Consider the following 19,385-nt stretch of genomic DNA (forward strand, 5'->3'; position numbering starts at 1 on the left):
AAATATAATTTTGAAATTTAAAAAATCTGATTCCAAAATGTATCTAGTCCTAAGGATTTCATATAAAGAAGTATAGAACTATATATAACATTTCAAGCAATACTAAGCAATGAAAAAAAATTAAGCAGGGTTAAATAGCTATAAAGTGACTGGAGGCTGCTCTGTATGTGTGTGTGTGTGTGTGTGTGTGTGTGTGTGTGTGTGTATACATGTATGCACATGTCTACATATCACCTCTAGAAGACTTTTTAATGAAGTAGATTGTGAGCAGTAACATTCAGGAAAGAAGGAATGAAAAATGTATGTATATATAAGGGAGAATTGTTAAAAGCAAAAGGAAAACAAAGGCAAGGCTCCTCAGATAAGAACTTGTGTAGCATGTGCAGCTGTTATCACAGAAGTCAGTGTAAGCTGGAGTGGAGCAGACAAGGAGAAGGGCTTAGGAGTAAGGCCTGAGAAGTGAGTGTGAGCACCTCTTTGATGGGGTAATTGATTGCACAGAACTTTAGAGGCCTTGGTAAGGACTTTGCATTCAATTCTTGGGTAGATGGGGAAGCAGCCTCTGTGATAGGCCCCAAAACCACAAAAATGAGTCAAACATGGATGTTGCTGTGTAAGGAGCTAAAGGTTAGTAATGAAGAAATAGTGTCCCATTGCCCCAGTTTTGTGATTTAAAGATAGCAGTGAATTCAGAAAATAATAAAAGTGCAGAAAGTAAGAGAGTGACAGAAAATGGGGAGGTTCTTTAGACTGGCTTTGTTTGGAAAAGGAAGCAGAAGGAAATGCCTGTCTTTTATTTGTGTAATCCCAGACCTCTAAAAATGGAGGTCAACTAGAAATATTTCAAATATATTTGTTCATATATGATAAATATTAAAATCAATGTTGTTATTAAAAGTAATGTTAAATTCTTGGCCAGTCTATTAGCCCATTCTTTTATCAAATAAAGCTAAATTTTTTAAAATGTTAATATTATATTTTACTTTCATTTACAGTCATACCTTCTATTTTAATACAATTTTAACGATACTATTTTTTTCACTGAACAGGGCTTCTGGAAACTTTTCAAAACAATAATGCATTACTTGACCAAATTCAGAAGTGTCTAGAGGCCTATTTAGAATCTAAAAGAGTTATCTTTCCAAGGTAAGTTTATAAGGCAACCTAAGATGTTTTTTTTTAGTAGCTGTCCAACAATTTGAGGTTATCATTATAAACTCAAAACATCATAGAAGCAGAGAAGGAAATAAGAAAGATTTATGACAAACAAAATCTGGTTTGTTTCTTGATTGGGGAGTGTAAGTCTCAAGAATAAATTTACAATATTTGGTAAAGATTTAGTTGGGTAAGTACTGGCAGGATTTATTTTTATTCCAAACCAGTTTTTATTTAGAATATTGTAAAAGCATTACAAGCATTGTTTTAAAATAGCATTGTAAATAAATCAACCAGAGAAATAAAATCAGTAAGACATGCTAGAATTAAGGAAATTCAGATTCAGCCCCCCACTTTATAAGCTAAGCCTCAGGTTTTTCTGTTTTGGTTTTTTGTTTTTTTGGTTTGTGTTTTTTTTTTTTTTTTTCCTTTTATCAGTGCATTATAGCTGTACATAATAGTTGGTTTCATTTCGACATAATCATACATGCACAGAATTTAATTTACTCCATTTCAGTCTCCAGTGCACCCTGCCTTTCCATTCCTTCCTCCCTCCCTACCTCTTCCCTTTCTTCTACTCTACTAGTCTACCTTCCACTATATTTTTAATTTGTGCTTTATAGATATACATTAAGGTGAATTCACTGTATTATATGTATACATGCACATAGCATAATTTGTTAATTCATTCTGCATTTCCTTCTCATTCCATCCCTCCTCCTTCCCCCTCAATCTTGGAAGGATTCTCTATCGCAGCATTGTTTTACTGTTTTAATGCTGTCAAGGTATGAATATATCCACAGATGTGTATGGGAAAAGTTAAAGAGACTGATGCTTCCTGAGCAGTTTTAGATTGATTGGTGGACGAATATTAAGATACTTTGTCTTCAGCAGAATGTTGCTCACTCTTCCTCATCTCTCCCTGACAAAGCCCCAAAACCTCCTATTCCCAGCTCTGCGATCACTCCAGTTTTAACACTTTTATTCCCCCTGGTGAGCAAGGACCCCAGACTTCACCCCTCTCCTTGGAAATGGGACCCAGGAGACCTGAAGTTTCCTTTTGAAATATAGGCAATGCTTGTCCTAGAGTTTCAGCCAAAAGGGGTGTTAAAATAGTTACATTGTTTAACATCTATCTGCATTATTTGGTCAGGAACACAGAAGTAAACTAGGTGTTCAGAACAAAAGATTCATACAGGCAATTAGAGATTGTCATAGATGTTAGAGGCAGAAGGGAAGAACCGAGGGCTATTTTGAGGAAATCTGGAAGTACCAGCAGAGATGTCAGGGAAGTGCTTCCAAAGTCTGAGCTTGCCAGAACAACAACAAAAAAGGGACGATTGTCAGGAGGACAGTTAACGACCAAGGACGAAATCCCACCTTCTTCATTCCACCCAAGCTTGAGTGGAAGAATAATGACTTCTGCATCCCTTGTACCTTCCTAGTTTCATAGAGGAGCATATTATGGGAACAATCTAATATGAAACCTTGATGGAAAGAGATTCTGAGAAATGTCATTCTAGATCCTCCCTGAAGACAGCCAGAAGTTCAGGACATTTGCTAAATGCTTCACTTAGTCCTCAAAAGTAAGAGAATCAGAGGAGGATATCATTAAAAAAGGACTCTTGCTGATTGGAAAACAGTTTTTATTTTAGAAATCACTGTCTTAAACCTGAATATTTAAATACTTTTGACTACTATAGAATGAGCTAGGATAGTCATTTGCAATAATTATTCAATTTTTTTTTCCTGTTGAATTCTTTTTCTACTAGTTCTTTTTAGTTATACATGACAATCAAATTCTGTTGAAGAGATTAAATATAATATATAAACTGCATTACCTAAAGACAAATTTAGAAGAATATTCACTATTTAGAGCAGGGATCAGCCTTTCTTTTTAAATAAAAGACCACCGACTAAATATTTTAAAATTTGCAGGCCATACAGTCTATTGCAAATATTCAACTCCACTATTGTAGCCCAAAAGAAGCCATATAAAATATATCTGCATGCCAGTGTGACAAAAGATCTTTATTTACAACAACAGATGGCAGGCCCGATTTGGCCTGTAGGGTATAACTTGCCAACCCCCTATTCTATAAGTTCACATTTTTCTAACCTGTCTTGCTGATAATGACAATGAAATATGTACAAAATAGGTTTCTCTACATAAGTATAGCCTTTATATAATTGGAAATGGTTAGTTGGCAAAATAATATCCTGTCACTTTCCACATAGCACATATTGCAGGGACCACCAGCATGTGCTTTTGGATTGTGATGATGACCCATATACATTTATAGAACCAAATAAGGTTCCTTTAACCACTCATTCATTTTTTACCTGTTGAACAAATAATGTATAGAATAGTAGGTATGTGTAAGGTACTAGACAAGATGGATTCTCGCCAGAGCAAATAAATAATATCTTCACTCTAAGAGCTCAAATGCAAGTAATACTGATGTTTACAAATAAGAATCATAACAAGAGCTAGCATTTTTATAATTTTTATGAAAAATATCTACCTTTTATGTACTAGCCACTAACTCTAGATGTTTGAACTGCATCATCACTAATATTCATAGAAATTTTTTTTAGAGAAATGTGGCTTCCCTAGGAACCCAGATCCAGTATAATTAAAGGACCAGAAAATTAGTGGACTGGAAGACATGTGCCTAAGTAGTTTATTTTCTATGTCTACCTAAGGCTTAGTTTCAATTTCAAGTTATATTTTAAAGATTCTCTCTAATACAGATTTTACTTCTTGTCAAATGATGAACTTCTGGAAATCTTGGCCCAGACTCGAAATCCACAGGCTGTGCAGCCACACTTAAGGAAATGCTTTGACTCCATTTCAAAGCTTGAATTCGCTCTTATGCCTCCTGCTGAAGGAAGAATTCCTGGTGTTGATGGAGAGCCAGAAAAGGTTTATACTAATGATATCTTGGCGATGCTGTCTCCAGAGGGAGAAAGGGTGAGGGGCTTTTGCTTATAAATCCTCAAAGATAAATTGTTACTCTTCCAGGGTTGGGGTAGACATATACACATTCTCACTCTAAGCATGCCAGGTACTCTACCAGCTTAGTGGTTTCAAGGATAACCAAGATAAAAACCTTTGTTCTGACAGAACTCAAACTCTAATGGAGAAATATTATGAAACAATTAAAAATTACCACAGTAAATGCAGTAACAGAGACATATGTTCTGTTCTTGGAAACAAAGTAGAGAAAACTAGAAACACGTCTTACCCAACTCTCCTCAAGAAGCACAATAATAAATTGGTTTAGAGTGTCAGTTCTTTGCCAGACCACCTACATTCAAGACCCACCATTTAATCAACCATATAAAGTGAGGATTAGTAATAGTAAAGTGGCATGATACAGACTTTCAGGCGTTACTTTATATAAAGTTTACCAGGTACTTAAGGCAGTACCCAGTGAGCACTATGTGTTAGTTACTAGTGGGAGCACCCAGAATATGGTGAACACCAAGAGAATGAATGTATTGGCAGACTGAAGAATGAAGCAAGTGCATAGTCATGTAGAGTGACATGCATGTACATACACATACACACACACAGTCAAAAAAGATGAGAAGTATCTGTTGTATGGTCATTAAAGTATAAAGCATTATAAACAAAAGAACTATGCAAAGAAATGCCAAGGAACTGGGTTCAGTTAGAGCACAGTAATGTATCTGTATGAGAAGTGGGACCCCAAAAACATTTTATTTTTATCCTGAATTGATCTTGCAAAAGATCATGATGCAGATCATGATGCAGAAGAAGAAAAAGGGAAGGATTAAGGTTAAAATCTTGGGGAAACATGAAATATAAAAGGATGGTAGAAGAATAGATGAAGGAGTCCAAAATAAGCACAATATTCAAGTCATTAAAAGTTTGAGAAAATAAATTTGAGAAGTACTAAAGAGTGTCAGTTGGACTTTTCAGTTGGAAGAACATAGGTAACTTTAATGAGAACAGGTTTGAGGAATGGTTTTGACAAGTACAAAAATGGAAATAATTGAAGAAATTCGTGTAACATCATATACTCCTCTTACAAGGAGTTGGCTCCATGAGTAAACAGTAAAACAATGTAGGGTATGTGTGTGTTGGGGGAAGGGGGATGGTTATGGAATAGCAATAGAAAATTCTAGTATTTGCAGTCAGGTTTCAGTATTTATACAACTTGGGAATCTGTTACAGAAATAAAGATATGTGTAACTTACAATCCTACCTGAGTCATTTTATCATTGCTCTGATTACCTTGTAGGTTGGCTTGGGAAAAGGCCTCAAGGCCCGAGGCAATGTGGAAGAATGGCTTGGTAAAGTGGAAGAAGCCATGTTCACTTCTCTGCGACGCCTATGCAAAGCTGCCATCGCTGACTATCAGGGGAAACCAAGGACAGAATGGGTGGTGGCTGGCCACCCTTCTCAAGTAACACAAACAAACCGGTTAAATTTCCATTTCTGGATCCTTCTTTGGTGAGATACATCACACTTAAGGAAGATTTTTTTTTTCTCTTTTCTTTTCTCCCCCCAACCCCTTCAGGTTATCCTGACCATTTCTCAAATTATGTGGTGTCGTGATTTGACTGAGTGTCTGGAAACAGAAGACAGCAATCACACAGAGGCCCTGGAATTTTTTGAAAGAGTAAATTTTGAGGTGAGGTTTTTAACAGAGTGATGGAATATACTCACATGCAGGATGGTTTCAGTGGTTTTTATTTGCATCGTTAGTATACATTTGGTTTATTTCAGCAATTCTAATGTTCTGACATAACTTTTCAAACCTTTGAGGTTCTTACAAAAATCATGTGTATTCAACTTTTCTTAGGGACACTACCTTGGTGTTTGTTTAGTACTCATATGAGCACTTACAAAAATAGAAGTAAAACAATTCAAGAGGAAAACAGTTATCTTGGTTTGCAGCTTTTAAGGAATAACTGTTTAGTATGTCTATCTTACTGTTAACAATAACACAATGCTGTATGACAGATCCCTAGAACCTAGTCATCTTGCACAACTGAAACTTTATAGATCAACTTCCTATTTTCTTCTCTCCCCAGCCCTTGGCAACCACAATTCTACTCTGTTTCTATGGATCTGAGTGTTTAAGATACCTTATATAAGTGGAATCATTTGCCCCTCTGTGATTGGCTCATTTTACTTAGTGTAACGGCCTCTATATTCATCCAAATTATTAAATGTGATTTCCTTCTTTTTAAGGCTCAGTGATCATCTGTTGAATGTATATGCCACATTTCCTTTATCCATTCATCTGTTAATGGACTTTTAGGTTGTTTCTACATCTTGGCTATTATGAATAATGCTGCGATTAACAGGAGTGCAGATACCTCCTAAAGATCCTGATTTCAGTTCTTTTGTATATTTTAAAAATTTTTTTTGTTCTAATTAGTTATAAGTGACTGTAGAATGCATTTTGACACATTGTACATAGATGGAGTATAACTTCTCATTCTTCTGGTTGTACATGATGTAGAGTTACTCTGGTCATGAATCATATTTGCACATAGGATAATGTCCAAATTTTTCTACTATTATTCTTACCTCCATACCCTCCCCTCTGTTTACTCCTCTGTCTAATCCAAAATACCTCTATTCTTCCCTAGCAGCCCCCCTTATTGTGAATTAGCATCCACATATCAGAGAAAACATTCAGCCTTTGGTTCTTTGGGATTGGCTTATTTCATTTAGCAAGATAGTCTCTAGACCCATCCATTCACTGAAAATATCATAATTTCATTCTTCTTTAAGGCTGAGTAATATTCCATTATGTATATATACCACAATTTCTTTATCCATTCATCTGTTGAAAGGCATCTAGGTTGGTTCCGTAGTTAGCTATTATGAATTGAGCTGCTATAAACATTGATGTGGCTGTATCACTGTAATATGGTGATTTTAAGTCCTTTGGGAGTGGGATAGCTGGGACAAATTGTGATTCCATTCCGAGTTTTCTAAGGAATCTCCATACTGCTTTCCAAAGGTGTTGCATGAATTTGCAGTTCCACCAGCAATGTATGAGGGTACCTTCCCCCCCGCGCCACATCCTTGCCAACATTTATTGTTGCTTTTATTCTTGATAGTTCCTATTCTGACTAGAGTGAGGTAGAATCTCAGTATAGTTTTGATTTGCATTTCTCTAATTGCTAGAGATGTTGAACATTTTTTTGTATATTTTGACCATCTTTTAATATACTTGTTGACCATATGTGTGTCTTCTTTGGAGAAATGTCTATTCAAGTCCTTCACCCATTTTTTAATTGGGTTGTTTAGTCTTTTGCCATTGAGTTGTAGGAGAAATTAGACCCTTATATGTTAAAATCAACTCATAGTGGATTAAAGATTTAAATGTAAGACCTGAAACTGTAAAACTCCTGGTAGAAAATGTAGGGGAGAAACTTCAAGGCCTGGGCATTTATTTGTTGGGCATGATAAAATAGCACAGGTAACAAAAGCAAGCATGGATAAGGGGGATTGCATCAACAAACAACCAAAAGAGCTTTTCGTGGCAAAGGAAACAGTTAACAGAGTGAAAAGAAACCTAAGTAATAGGAAAATAATTTGCAAACTATGTATCTTGCAAAGACCTAGACCTAATCTTTAACCCAAATTCAAATATAAGCAATATTGCATTTTTAAAGATTCACCCTTAAAACAGAAAAAGGAGAGAACAACTTTTTTGAAATAAGAGAAATTACCCTTATGAATGTCCTTGGTGAAATTTCATCTCCAGAGCTGTAGGAAGGGGAAATGACCCAGCAGGGAAAATTCCATTGACCTCTATGTAGTAGTGGCATTTGATTAGGGTTGTGAGTGAAAATTCAACCCAGCTGTGCAAGACCTTCAGCCAAACCACTCTTCTTTGTAAACAGTTTAACAGTGAAAATTAGGAGCTAACACTTTCAAAAACTGTTCTTATTTAATCAGCCATTGACCTGATTAAAATGCTTAGTTATCTTGATTATCAATGGAAAAACTATCCCTGAAAATTCAGAACACTACCTTTAACTATATCAATTTTTAGACAGAACTGTCTTCCTTAGAGTCATCATCACATTGGGAGTATGGTCTCACTTTCCTTCAAGCTAATGTCTTTTCAAGTCTCATTTTGCCACTGTATGATTGCCATCAAGTGACTTACCCTCTTTCATCTTCAGTTTCCTCAAATGTAAAATGGGAGTAAAGACAGTTTATACTTCACAGAAGTCTTATGGAAATTGAGTGAGTTAAAGTGTTACACTATTTGGTCAAAGAATTATAAATTCTTAAAACTAGATGATATTAGCAAATGTCTAAATTTCATAGTAAAAATATGTGTATGCAAGTTAATGTTTAAAATTCACTATGACAATGACAATTTTTTTCAATTTGTAGAGATTAAATGCCCTGGCTGCAATAGTTCGAGGCAGTCTACCTAAATTGCACAGAAATATCATAACTGCATTGATTACTATTGATGTGCATGCAAGAGATATAGTCACTGAACTTGTAAAAGCCAAGGTAAATGTTTCATTTAAGTAAGCTCACATACTTCTTTCTAAAATTAGCATGTCTAATGTGCTTTTCATTTGTAATCACTTATACAGGTAGACAAAGTTGAATCCTTTGACTGGCAGAGACAACTCCGCTATTATTGGGACGTAGACCTAGACAATTGTGTGGCTAGAATGGCACTCTCTCAGTACACTTATGGCTATGAATATTTGGGAGCATGCCCAAGATTGGTTATTACTCCTCTCACAGTAAGTTACTAATCACTTAGGTTAATATTGATACAATTACTGTTTTGTCAAAACAGTTCTGAAAAGTTTCATCTAACAATTTTAAAGAAATTTGCTGTGATACATCTTTGTAAAGCAGAGATTTACATCATTTAATTATGTACATGGATCTTTGAGTATATTTCAGTTGTATAAAACCCTACATGAGAAATGGTGACCCTCTTATAGAAAAGAAATGACTTATAAATTTGTGGCTAAATTCAGTTCCCTTCAATGGTGACAATTTATTAATTTCTTCAGGATCGCTGCTATCTTTGCCTCATGGGGGCTTTGCAGCTTGACCTAGGAGGTGCACCAGCTGGTCCTGCTGGCACTGGGAAAACAGAGACCACCAAAGACCTAGCAAAAGCTCTTGCCATCCAGTGTGTTGTCTTTAACTGTTCTGATGGTTTGGACTACAAGGTACATTCCCTTTATCTGAAAATACATATGTTAAGTGTTTTATGTGACTTTCAATATTTGCAACACAACATAACAAAACAAGGAAAAAAATGGGGTTATGGCAAACAACAGAAATGAAGTGGTGTGAGGCATAGTGAAAGTGGAAAAATAGAACAAGGAAGAAGAATAAACACATGGTGTGCTAGGTAATCCAGGTAAGAAGCAGGGCAGGGAAGGATCTGGCAAATGGTGGGAAAATATATTTTAAAATATTTAAATGCAATAAGTAGATAGGAACAAGATGAGATACAAAATATAATAGCAGGGAAACCTAGGAACAGAAAAATTTACAGGAGATGATTAAACAATCTGTAGACATGTGTACTAAGAAAGAAATCTATAGGAGATAAGAATTCATGATAAGATTGTAATCTACATTCAGATCATTGCAGTATGTTTTTTGTTTGAAATATCTTAAGAAATATTTTAAGAAAAGCTAACTCATATAGATATGTACTTGGAAAAAAGAGGAATTTTTTGATAATGCTTTAGGTAATTGTCAATATGCTTTGAAAATATATCAAACCTTGACAAATAGTAGTTTCTTAAAGGTAATTTACAAGGTAAAAACTGAAACCATATCAATGGTACTTTTCTATTCTGTACCCTGATGAGAGAATGAGATTGGAAAAGGCAAATAACACTTTAGTGTTATTATGAGAACACTTGGACCTTGCAGACCTTCTGAAAAAAATTTTTGGACTTACAGGGATCCTCATTTGTTTTCACTTCTTCTGATGATTGCTTTTAAGATGTAAAAACATAAATTTATTTCTGTATTTGTAATACATTAATGGCAGATACTCTCTACCCACTCATTAAATAAGACTGTTAGACACAACCTGCCAACTTTCTGTTCTAGTTTTACCTTTCTTTTCACTTCCAAGGCTTATGAAATTTGCATGCTGTTTTATAACTATAATTATGTTGTCTTTGCTTTGTTGAGGGGTTGAATATAAAAACATAAACCCTTAGCACAGCACATATGGTATCAAGGATTGTTCATCATGGAATTTAATGGAATATTAAACCCATAGAAAAGAGCCAATACAACATCATGAAACCCTGCCATTCAAAGAAAACATTGAAAGTATCAGGACTAATGGACTATTTTTTCATTTCTATTCCACTGTCTTTACTTCTTTTAGAACATCGTGTGTATGAATCGTCTGACTTAACATTTCTTTCTCCCTACTAAACAGAGTAACTACTCCATCTTTACTATGACAGCTTCAGGCATGCTATCCTTATTAGGGTCCCATATTAGGGTATGCATTATAGAATTATTTCTGCTTTCTACCAGCACCTAATTTGGAGTGTTGTGGATTTATTTGTGTCTTTCTGAAAGATATTCAAGTCCTACCTGTGAATGTTACATGATTTGGGAATAGAATCTTTACAGAGGTAATCTAGTTAAGATGGGATCCTACTGGAATTAGACAGACTAGTATCCTTATGAGAAGAGGCAAATGTGGCTATGGTCACACAGAGAGAAGAATTGCCATATGAAGATCCACAAGAGGCAGAGATTAGAGTGATGCAGTGCAATCCAATGAATGCCAAGGATTACCTCCAAGTACTAGAATCTAGACACAAGGAAGTGTCCTCCCCTAGAGCTTTTGGAGTGAGCATGGCTTTGCCGATGCTTGGTTTCAGACATGTAGCCCCCAAACTGTAGGAGAATAGATTTCTGTTGCTCTCATCACCCAGTTTATGAAAATTGTCACAGCAGTTCTAGAAAACTAATATACAGCCCCAAATTCTTTTCTAATTGAACCTTCCCCCCAAATTTCCTAATATAAGTGCAGATCTTATAACTCCTCCTAAGGTTCTTTTATTTAGTAACCCACAGTTCCCTCATGGTTTCCAAGGTTCCTCATAATGTGTGGTCTCACTTGTTAGAATAAATAATATTCCCAATTGTGTTTGACTGTAGGTCTGTTTCTGGCTATCACTGAAACCTTTATATGGAAGGTGAACAATTAGAAACTACCTGACTTACAAAAGTGTTTATTTCCCAGTCAGTTTTCGGAAATGTTCTTTTGTTCAAAATCAGTATTTGGAATTGCTCCTTTGTTTGGCAGGCTAGAGGTTTTTGCATCCTGGGGCAATGTACCAGAGTAAGATTTAGTATGGATGAGAGCATGGCAGCTACTAGGATGTACTGGGTCTTTGTTCATGTGGCACATGACTTAGTGAACACAGCCTTATGAAGGCTGAACTTCAAACCCTCATTTTCCTGCTCTCCTAGGCACAGACTACAACCAGGAGGGAAGGAAAGAGGATCTTTTGTGGAGGGGAGATAGAAATGAAGAACGAGTATGACCACAAGCATGTTCTCAAGATGATAAATTATACCAAAGAGTCTATATCAAAGATGAAGATCTAGAATTTTGTTTTTTTACTTCATTTAAAACTGTCCATTCACAAATATTCCTTGGGAAATCTTCGTATACTCCAAGGAGTATGCATAATCTTAAGTGTAAAGACCATTGCTCTGAAGTGGTCTCCCACTCCTAACAGAAGATTTCTTCAATTTTGTTGTCTTGAATACCAACTTGATCATTAGTACTTGCCATTCTACCATTCAGTGCATCCATTTAATTTTTTTATCTTGGCAATAGTATTATTAATTTCCAAGGACTATTTCTGATCTCTGACAAATTCATTTTTAGAGCATCTGATTTTGTTATAGGAGTGCAGTTTCCTTTCAGATCTCAAGGATGCCATATGAATTTTTTCATATTCTCTTCTGTCCCCTAAATTATCTCAGTTTTCTCCAGGATTGCTCATTCAGTTCATCCTTCTGATTCTTTCTTTTTCTTGATACTGATTTCTCTCAATTGTCTGTTGATCTTCACTTCTTGATTCATAAGTATAGATTGAGGACTAGTGTGAATAGCTTGTTTAATCAAAATGTCCTTCTCTAAATGAAGGAACTATTGTAAGCATTGTGAAAGTATAGGATGTGTGGACATTAGGCTTCTCCTGAGAGTGTAAGTGGGCATGGAGAAGTCAAAAATTCTGGAAGCCCCTATCAAGTATTGAATAAGAATTTTTTTCCCCCAAAGAGGTATATTTCAATGGATTTTACCTTTGAATAAAGCTGTCTTTTCTTTATTATTTTTGAATTTCAGTAACTAAAGTAGAGATCTGAATTCATCTTTCTTTCCTTTTCTCTTCTTCCTTTATCTCCCAAGCTAATGTCTCTTCCCAATATCTCTCCAAAGCAGATCCCTTTTCTGGAGAAGGCAGTACTTGAGTTTTTTGTACTTGGTAAAAAAAAGGCAATACTGAAATCTCAAGAGCCCTGTTATAGGACCCAAAAAAATCTGATATTTCCAAGAGCTGATCTTTGACTAATTTCCAAAGAGTGCCCTGAAGCCTATACCTACTTTCCTTGGATGTACTGAGGTTGGGTTTGGAGTTTCTTGGAGGCACCAATGAAGGGCAGTTCTCCTCCTTTTCTGTCTTGGGTCTGCAATTTTCCCTTCTCACTTAGGAAGTCTATTTCCATGTACTTTCAATCTTCTAATATTTTTTCAAAACTCTCTCCCTACTACCAGTTACCCTTTCTGTTTTGTTTTTGTCCAACTAATACAAGTGTAGACACAAATGTAGAGAGACACATACATATCTATCTGTTTCTATGATTTATGGGAAGTAGAATAAGGGAAGGTGGCAGTGTATGCAAAGTTGAACACCTAAGAGACAGAAAACCCATTAACTGTTTTTAAAGAGATGGATAACACAATATGTGCTAACCCAAAATTCAAGTCTCCAGAGAAACTGTATACTTTATATGGCAACAATACATTTTCCTTTGCCGTCAGGATTCTGTTGTAGAAAAAAGCAAGAACCTGTACCGTAGCCTGTGCTGTGATGCCTTCTGCTCGGTAGTAGTCATGTGCTGTCAACCACTTATATTGGTAAAATTTTCTTTTCTTTTTTAAGTCTTTAAGTTTGTCTCTTCCATGTCTTAGAGTCTTTGAGAACCTGTCAAGTATTTGTGGAGATGAGTGGAGATTATGAAAAATGAAAGAAAATTGGTTATATCGTCTTGTTATTTAATAGTAAAAATTAGATTCAAATCATTTGAAGAGAGGTAAAAAGATTTCTTCTTGTAGAAAAGTGCTTACATCTGACAGCCCGTTACTTACTTAAAAACATTGCTTATTTGCAGATACCAGCTCTTCTCTGTTTAACACTTCAGCTCAAAATTTAGCTTTTGAGGGAATTGAACTGTGTAACTCAAGGGTGAGAGACTGTATTTTGATTTCAGATGATGGGACGCTTCTTCAGTGGTTTGGCCCAGTCAGGAGCCTGGTGTTGCTTCGATGAATTTAATCGAATTGACATAGAAGTTTTGTCAGTCATTGCACAGCAACTCATCACCATTAGGAATGCCAAAGCTGCAAAGGTAAAGCATTGGTCAACTATCTATCAAAGTAGATGTTCTTAAGTTTGTAGTTAACTCACAGCTTATTGTATTTGAGAAAGGAGGATGCTAGATTTAGCCTATCTAGTTCAATTTCCAGTTTAATTGGTGAGTACTACAGCAACAGGACTTAACTCGGTGAATTAATTCTGCATGCAAGCAACACAGAGAAACACCAGTGCTGTGCTGGAACCTGGAGATACAGAGACTATAAGACTCAGTCCCGGCCCTGAAGAAACTCTATTCCTTACACACTCACACCCTGTTCCTTTGCCCTCCACCCCTTTTTTTCCTCCTTGTCCTTCTTGTTCTTGCCTTTGACATTTATTTATTTACTCTGTTTCTTTAAGATTGCGTCTTATAAGCTTCACAGCCTTCATTATAGCCCCCAGTCTTAGCTTACTTCTGGTGGAAAAATGGATAGAAGTCCTAAGAAATCCAAGAGGACTTGGCTTTCCAGAGCTCATTGGACTAGAAAATTCAAGGACTATAGGGTTAAATGAATGTATGTAGTGGTCCTGTTATTTAATGTTTGTTTCAACCACATATGAACATGTTTCTGAAGAAGGGCGTTCTGTATTAAAAGTTGATTGCAATGAAAGATGAGACAAGACTCCTAATGCTCTGTATTGACCTTCTGAGTTTTAAGTCATTGAAAGGCAGCAGTGATGTACAGTCCATACAAACCACAATTTCCCCACAAGCCCCTCCAGGGTCTCCCTATAATCCCTAGGACCCTGTCAGTAAAGCCCCAGATCTCCTTAGGCTTCATAAGTAAGGGTTTTCCCTGACAGAGCAGGGTACCTTTAGATTCAGTTCCAGCTGTGAGGCAGGAGCCACTCATGTAATAAGGGGCCCTGATAAAGAGTTGTTAAGTGTTTTGGTTATTGCCTCTGTAGAGAAACAAATTATAGAGCAAATAAAAGTAAAGCAGGAATTGGACTTTAATAACTGATAAAATTCATTGTGGTGTACTTTACATTTATCTCATCTTTACACCAGCCTTTGTGCAGTACATGGTACTTCCACAAAGTTATAGGTAAGAAGGATTCAAGTTAAAAAATATTTCCATAGACACATAATATCAAGGTACACACCTAAATCTATGAAACCCTGAGGTCTAACTCCTTCAACTGCCCACCCTCCTCTTTTCCACATACTCTGGGGAGGTCTATATTAAAGGCAAGATCTTTCAGATAGAACCAGTAAATCATTATCATCCTGTTGAGTAACTGAAAACAAAACTGGAGGACGGTGGGGGTCAGTGACCAGAGAAAATAGAAGCATTGCCAACTCAAGAGCTGCCATGTGAGGTATAGGGAAAGTATGAGGACTCTGAGGTTAACAAACCTTGTCCTTAAGGTGCTAGTGACCAGATGAGGTAGTTGGAGTGGAGTGCATCCTCTGGTATAGAAGAAACTAAAGCACAGGGATGGAGACGTTTGAAAAGCACATTGACTCTTTTAGCGCAGAACTGGCCTTCGGTTGTGCCATCCCCTATTCTTTCATCTAGGCAATGACACACTGCCCCAGCTCCACCCTGGCCTTACCCTTATTCCTCATGTCTGCTATAGCACCTTTATATAGTGGCCCGACTAGAAACCTTGAATTTGCTTCTGATTTGTCTATTATCAATCCAAAATCTAAAGTGTCACCAAATTGTACCAAATTGTACTAATTATATCTACTAGGTGCCTCTCATCCCCACTTACACCTCTCAAATTCTGGCTTTCATTCTCTCCCCAATGACAGTTACTTAGTGGCCTCCCTGTCTGTAGTTTACCCAACCTCTCCACCACCATCTTTGTTCCTATCACTCTGCTTACAAGTCTCCTCTCTTTCCTTCCAACCATGCGACTAAAACTAAATTCCTTAGTTTAGTATGCAAGGCTCAGAATGCCCAGACACCAACTTAACTATACTTTTATTTTGTAGCAAAGTGGATTGCTGGTCATTCCTGGAACATGCAGTGCTCTTTCTTCCTCCTGCTCTGTTTGCCAGGAAAGGCTGCTCCTGCTTATCTAGCTGAAATGCCCCTCTTAATTCTTCAGGTCTCAAGCAAATTGCCTCTCCAAGGGATGCTTTGCTCATACTTCCTCTGTAACATTTTTAGCTCCATGTTGTCATACTTTCTAATGATACACAGCAAACATAGGAGCTTCTCAAGAGTTCAAGAGTCAGTCTCCTTCAGCTCTGTGCCTCCATGGCTAACTTACAGCCTCACCCACAACAAGTGCTTAACAAGCCTCTGCTGTTGAATGAAAGAGCAAAGGTACCAAAGACTAAGAATAGATTAGAATTTCTTTGAAAATACCAGAAAGTGGGAGTGGAGGTTTAGTGATCATTGAATTGAGAGTCTAAGCAAAAGATGTTGAGGCCTAGAAAATTTCAGGACTGGACCAGGAAAGAAGAGACAGATTGGTCAAGGTAGGGGCAGGGAAGCAGAGAGTAGGAAACACTGAACCTTAATATTGGAAGTAGGCAGGATAGAATCAGAAGAGACATGATCCTTATTGTCCAACAGCAGAATTCAGTAGTTTGCTTGAATGTTTCTTTACATGCCTAATTATTATGTGAGAGAAGTTACAAATGCCTGGAGAAGGGTTAATTTATACTTTCTTTTTAAACAGCTCTCTAGATTCATGTTTGAGGGAAGGGAAATAAAGTTGGTTATGACTTGTGCAGCCTTCATCACAATGAATCCCGGATATGCAGGCAGAACCGAGTTGCCGGATAATTTGAAAGCCCTTTTTAGACCATTTGCAATGATGGTTCCAAATTATGCTTTGATTGCAGAGGTAAACTTTCTATTATTAAGAAGCAAAATATTCAACGTGGTTTCTTTTATTGTAGATATGACTTCTATCACATAGAATGTTTCATTCTGCATGTTTGGTATTATTGTTGTTGTTGTTGTTTACTGCTATATAAGCCCAGAATGGTATCTAGAATACAGTATCCCTAAAACTAGAATGAATCAATGAGTTTCATTAATCAGTTCATTCACAAATCAGTTCATTTATCAGTTCCTCTCCAGAAATTGAAATGTAAGGATTGGTTCTAAAAATACTGAATTAGTCTCACTTCCCTTTATGCGTTGTTTTTTTTTTTTTTATTAGAATCAAGGGATGTTGGGTAGAAACTATACTAATCACTCTAATGGAAGAATTGATTTGTCAGTCTGCAACAACTTAGAAAGAAAACAGTTATCACTAATAAATTAATTATGATTTTGCTTGATCTGTCTTTAATCTAACAAGGCATATTGCTAATTAAAATAATATTCATTCCTTAATACTAAGAATAAATGTACTTAAGTTTTACATTTATTTTTCAAGGAACTTTGATTAAGGTATGGTATATATGCAATAAAGTACACAGGCTCACAAGGGTAAAACTCAGTGAATTCTTACATATATATTCATCTGTCTGACCACCAAGGCCAAAATATTTTCAGACTCCAGGAGGCCCCCTATGTTCAGCACTGCATTCCAGAACAAGAGACACCATCCCTTTAAGAATGGAATTTCCTAGAAAACACAGATTATTCCTACGGTTAATAAATTCCTTTGATAATAGCTAATTTTAAATATTCTCTACAAAGTAAAGGTAATTGATTAAGGCCAGAATAGACCATGCCAAGTCCTCATTATACTTCAGTATCCTCAATAATTTTTGTGGGCATGGTGGTTTGGAGGAGGCAGTTAAGGCAGGTGTTGTCTTCACTCTTGAGTCTCTCTGTGGACATTTATGGTTAATTTCTTGCTCATTGTCTAAGTTGATAGAAACTAAACTGGGTTTAAAACCCAGTGCAATATCTTTTACCATCTCATGTTTTGTCTTGTTACTCAGTATTGAGTGGGACAAATTTAAAAACCTAGTCTTCTGAATGTTAGTCCTCTTGTTACAGATTGAGAATAGTCAGTCTGTCATCAATAAACATTTTCATCACCTATGTGTGAAACACTAAAAATCAGTAATTATAGAGTGGTAAACAAAACAGACCTTGTAAGAAGTCTATGCATCATTCAAATCCTGCTTCTGAGACCAACTGCAGTGTTTAGGGCAGATTATGGGTAGAACGAAGGGTCCATTTCCACCTACCCTATCAGAAATGCCAGGATTCATTCAACTAATTTAACCAAGGCTGCAAAATTTTTTCAGGAGCAAGGTAGTCTTATAGGGAGAGGCTGCAAACCTTTATGTAACTTCCCTTGATTCCCAGGGAATCTAAAGGAAGCAGGTGGCCATCAGGAGTATTGTCCATCAGGGTGATCTTTTTGTCAGATTGGAGAAGTCCAATTCTTGATTTTGTTCTCAGGAATTTTAATGCCATCCAACCTCTATTTGTACATTTCCAAAACTGAACTCTGCTATTCTTTGAACTAAAAGTCACCAAGCCTACATCTTCATCTATAGAGAGAAACCAGAATCAATTTCCTGGTATTACCCACAATATTCTGCCTGACCCCTTCCTGTGGCACTGAAAACTCTTTTACCCTCAACCTTTACATTTCTTTATTAAGTGATATAACAACATGAAAAGTCATAAAGCCAAGAAGTCAATTTTTAATATATTGGTATCACACTAATATATTGTCATCAATATAATATGAGGTATTATGTTAAATTTTTCTATTCTAGGTGATCCTATATTCTGAAGGATTTGAATCCAGTAAAACATTAGCAAGAAAAATGACCCAGATGTATAAACTTTGCAGTGAACAACTCTCTCAACAGGATCACTATGATTTTGGCATGAGAGCTGTGAAGTCTGTACTGGTCATGGCTGGGTAAGAAACCAAGTGATTGAAACTTCCAAATCCTATAATCAAGTGCATTAAGTGGGTAACTCACAGGAGGCTCTTATGGCAACACTTAATCCATAGCAAATTACTTATAAATGATAACTGCTGCTTTGGCAGCATTCTTCCTGTGACACTCCCACGATATGTGACAGATCTTCACTAAGAGTATCAACAACATGGTTGCTCTCCTGACTCCAACTAGGCTTCAGCTAATTTTCATTTCCCCTAAACTATCATATGTATTGGGCTTTAGTGTACAAAAACCTTTGATATCATCACACAATATGACTAGGCTTAAAAAGTACATGGTCTGATATGCATATATTCTAAGGTGAGTCTTACATTGCCTAAAAATCCTCAAGAGTTGAAAGAAATTTTGTCATCCCATTTTCAGTTCAGGTTTATGTCATACATTCTACCTCTGTGCCAAGATTGGGCTGCATTTTAGTTTCTAGCAAGGCAAGAATCTTTCCTCATTTTCAAACCCTAACTTTTCTCTTTATAACTACTTGAAAAGACTGTATCTGGAATCCCCAGCTTGCCTAGAGTCTCTTGGAGAATATAGTCTTTCTAGTTCTTCCTCTCAAGAATGACTCACTGACTCAGGCATCCGGGGCCCCTGTTATGTGATCCTACAGCTTTGCACAAATCTCCTTGCCCTTTCTATCCTCCTTTCTTTTAACCTCCTAGATTCAGTACATGTCCTCTTTACAGAATTGCCAATAATGAACTAGGAA

At 36.5% G+C, this 19,385-nt stretch overlaps 1 protein-coding gene across 1 annotated transcript in view; it reads left to right on the top strand.

Annotated features, from left to right (window-relative positions):
• DNAH6 (dynein axonemal heavy chain 6) overlaps positions 1 to 19,385 on the top strand; it is a 291,936-nt gene that overhangs the window by 113,150 nt on the left and 159,401 nt on the right. Inside the window, 10 exon segments of the mRNA XM_079109750.1 lie at positions 1,050 to 1,146; positions 3,910 to 4,129; positions 5,427 to 5,591; positions 5,706 to 5,819; positions 8,555 to 8,680; positions 8,767 to 8,922; positions 9,202 to 9,363; positions 13,685 to 13,822; positions 16,471 to 16,638; positions 18,485 to 18,633. Coding sequence (XP_078965876.1) covers positions 1,050 to 1,146; positions 3,910 to 4,129; positions 5,427 to 5,591; positions 5,706 to 5,819; positions 8,555 to 8,680; positions 8,767 to 8,922; positions 9,202 to 9,363; positions 13,685 to 13,822; positions 16,471 to 16,638; positions 18,485 to 18,633 — 1,495 coding nt within the window.

This window comes from Sciurus vulgaris, assembly GCF_902686455.1.
Source record: "Sciurus vulgaris genome assembly, chromosome: 14".
Taxonomy (NCBI): domain Eukaryota; kingdom Metazoa; phylum Chordata; class Mammalia; order Rodentia; family Sciuridae; genus Sciurus; species Sciurus vulgaris.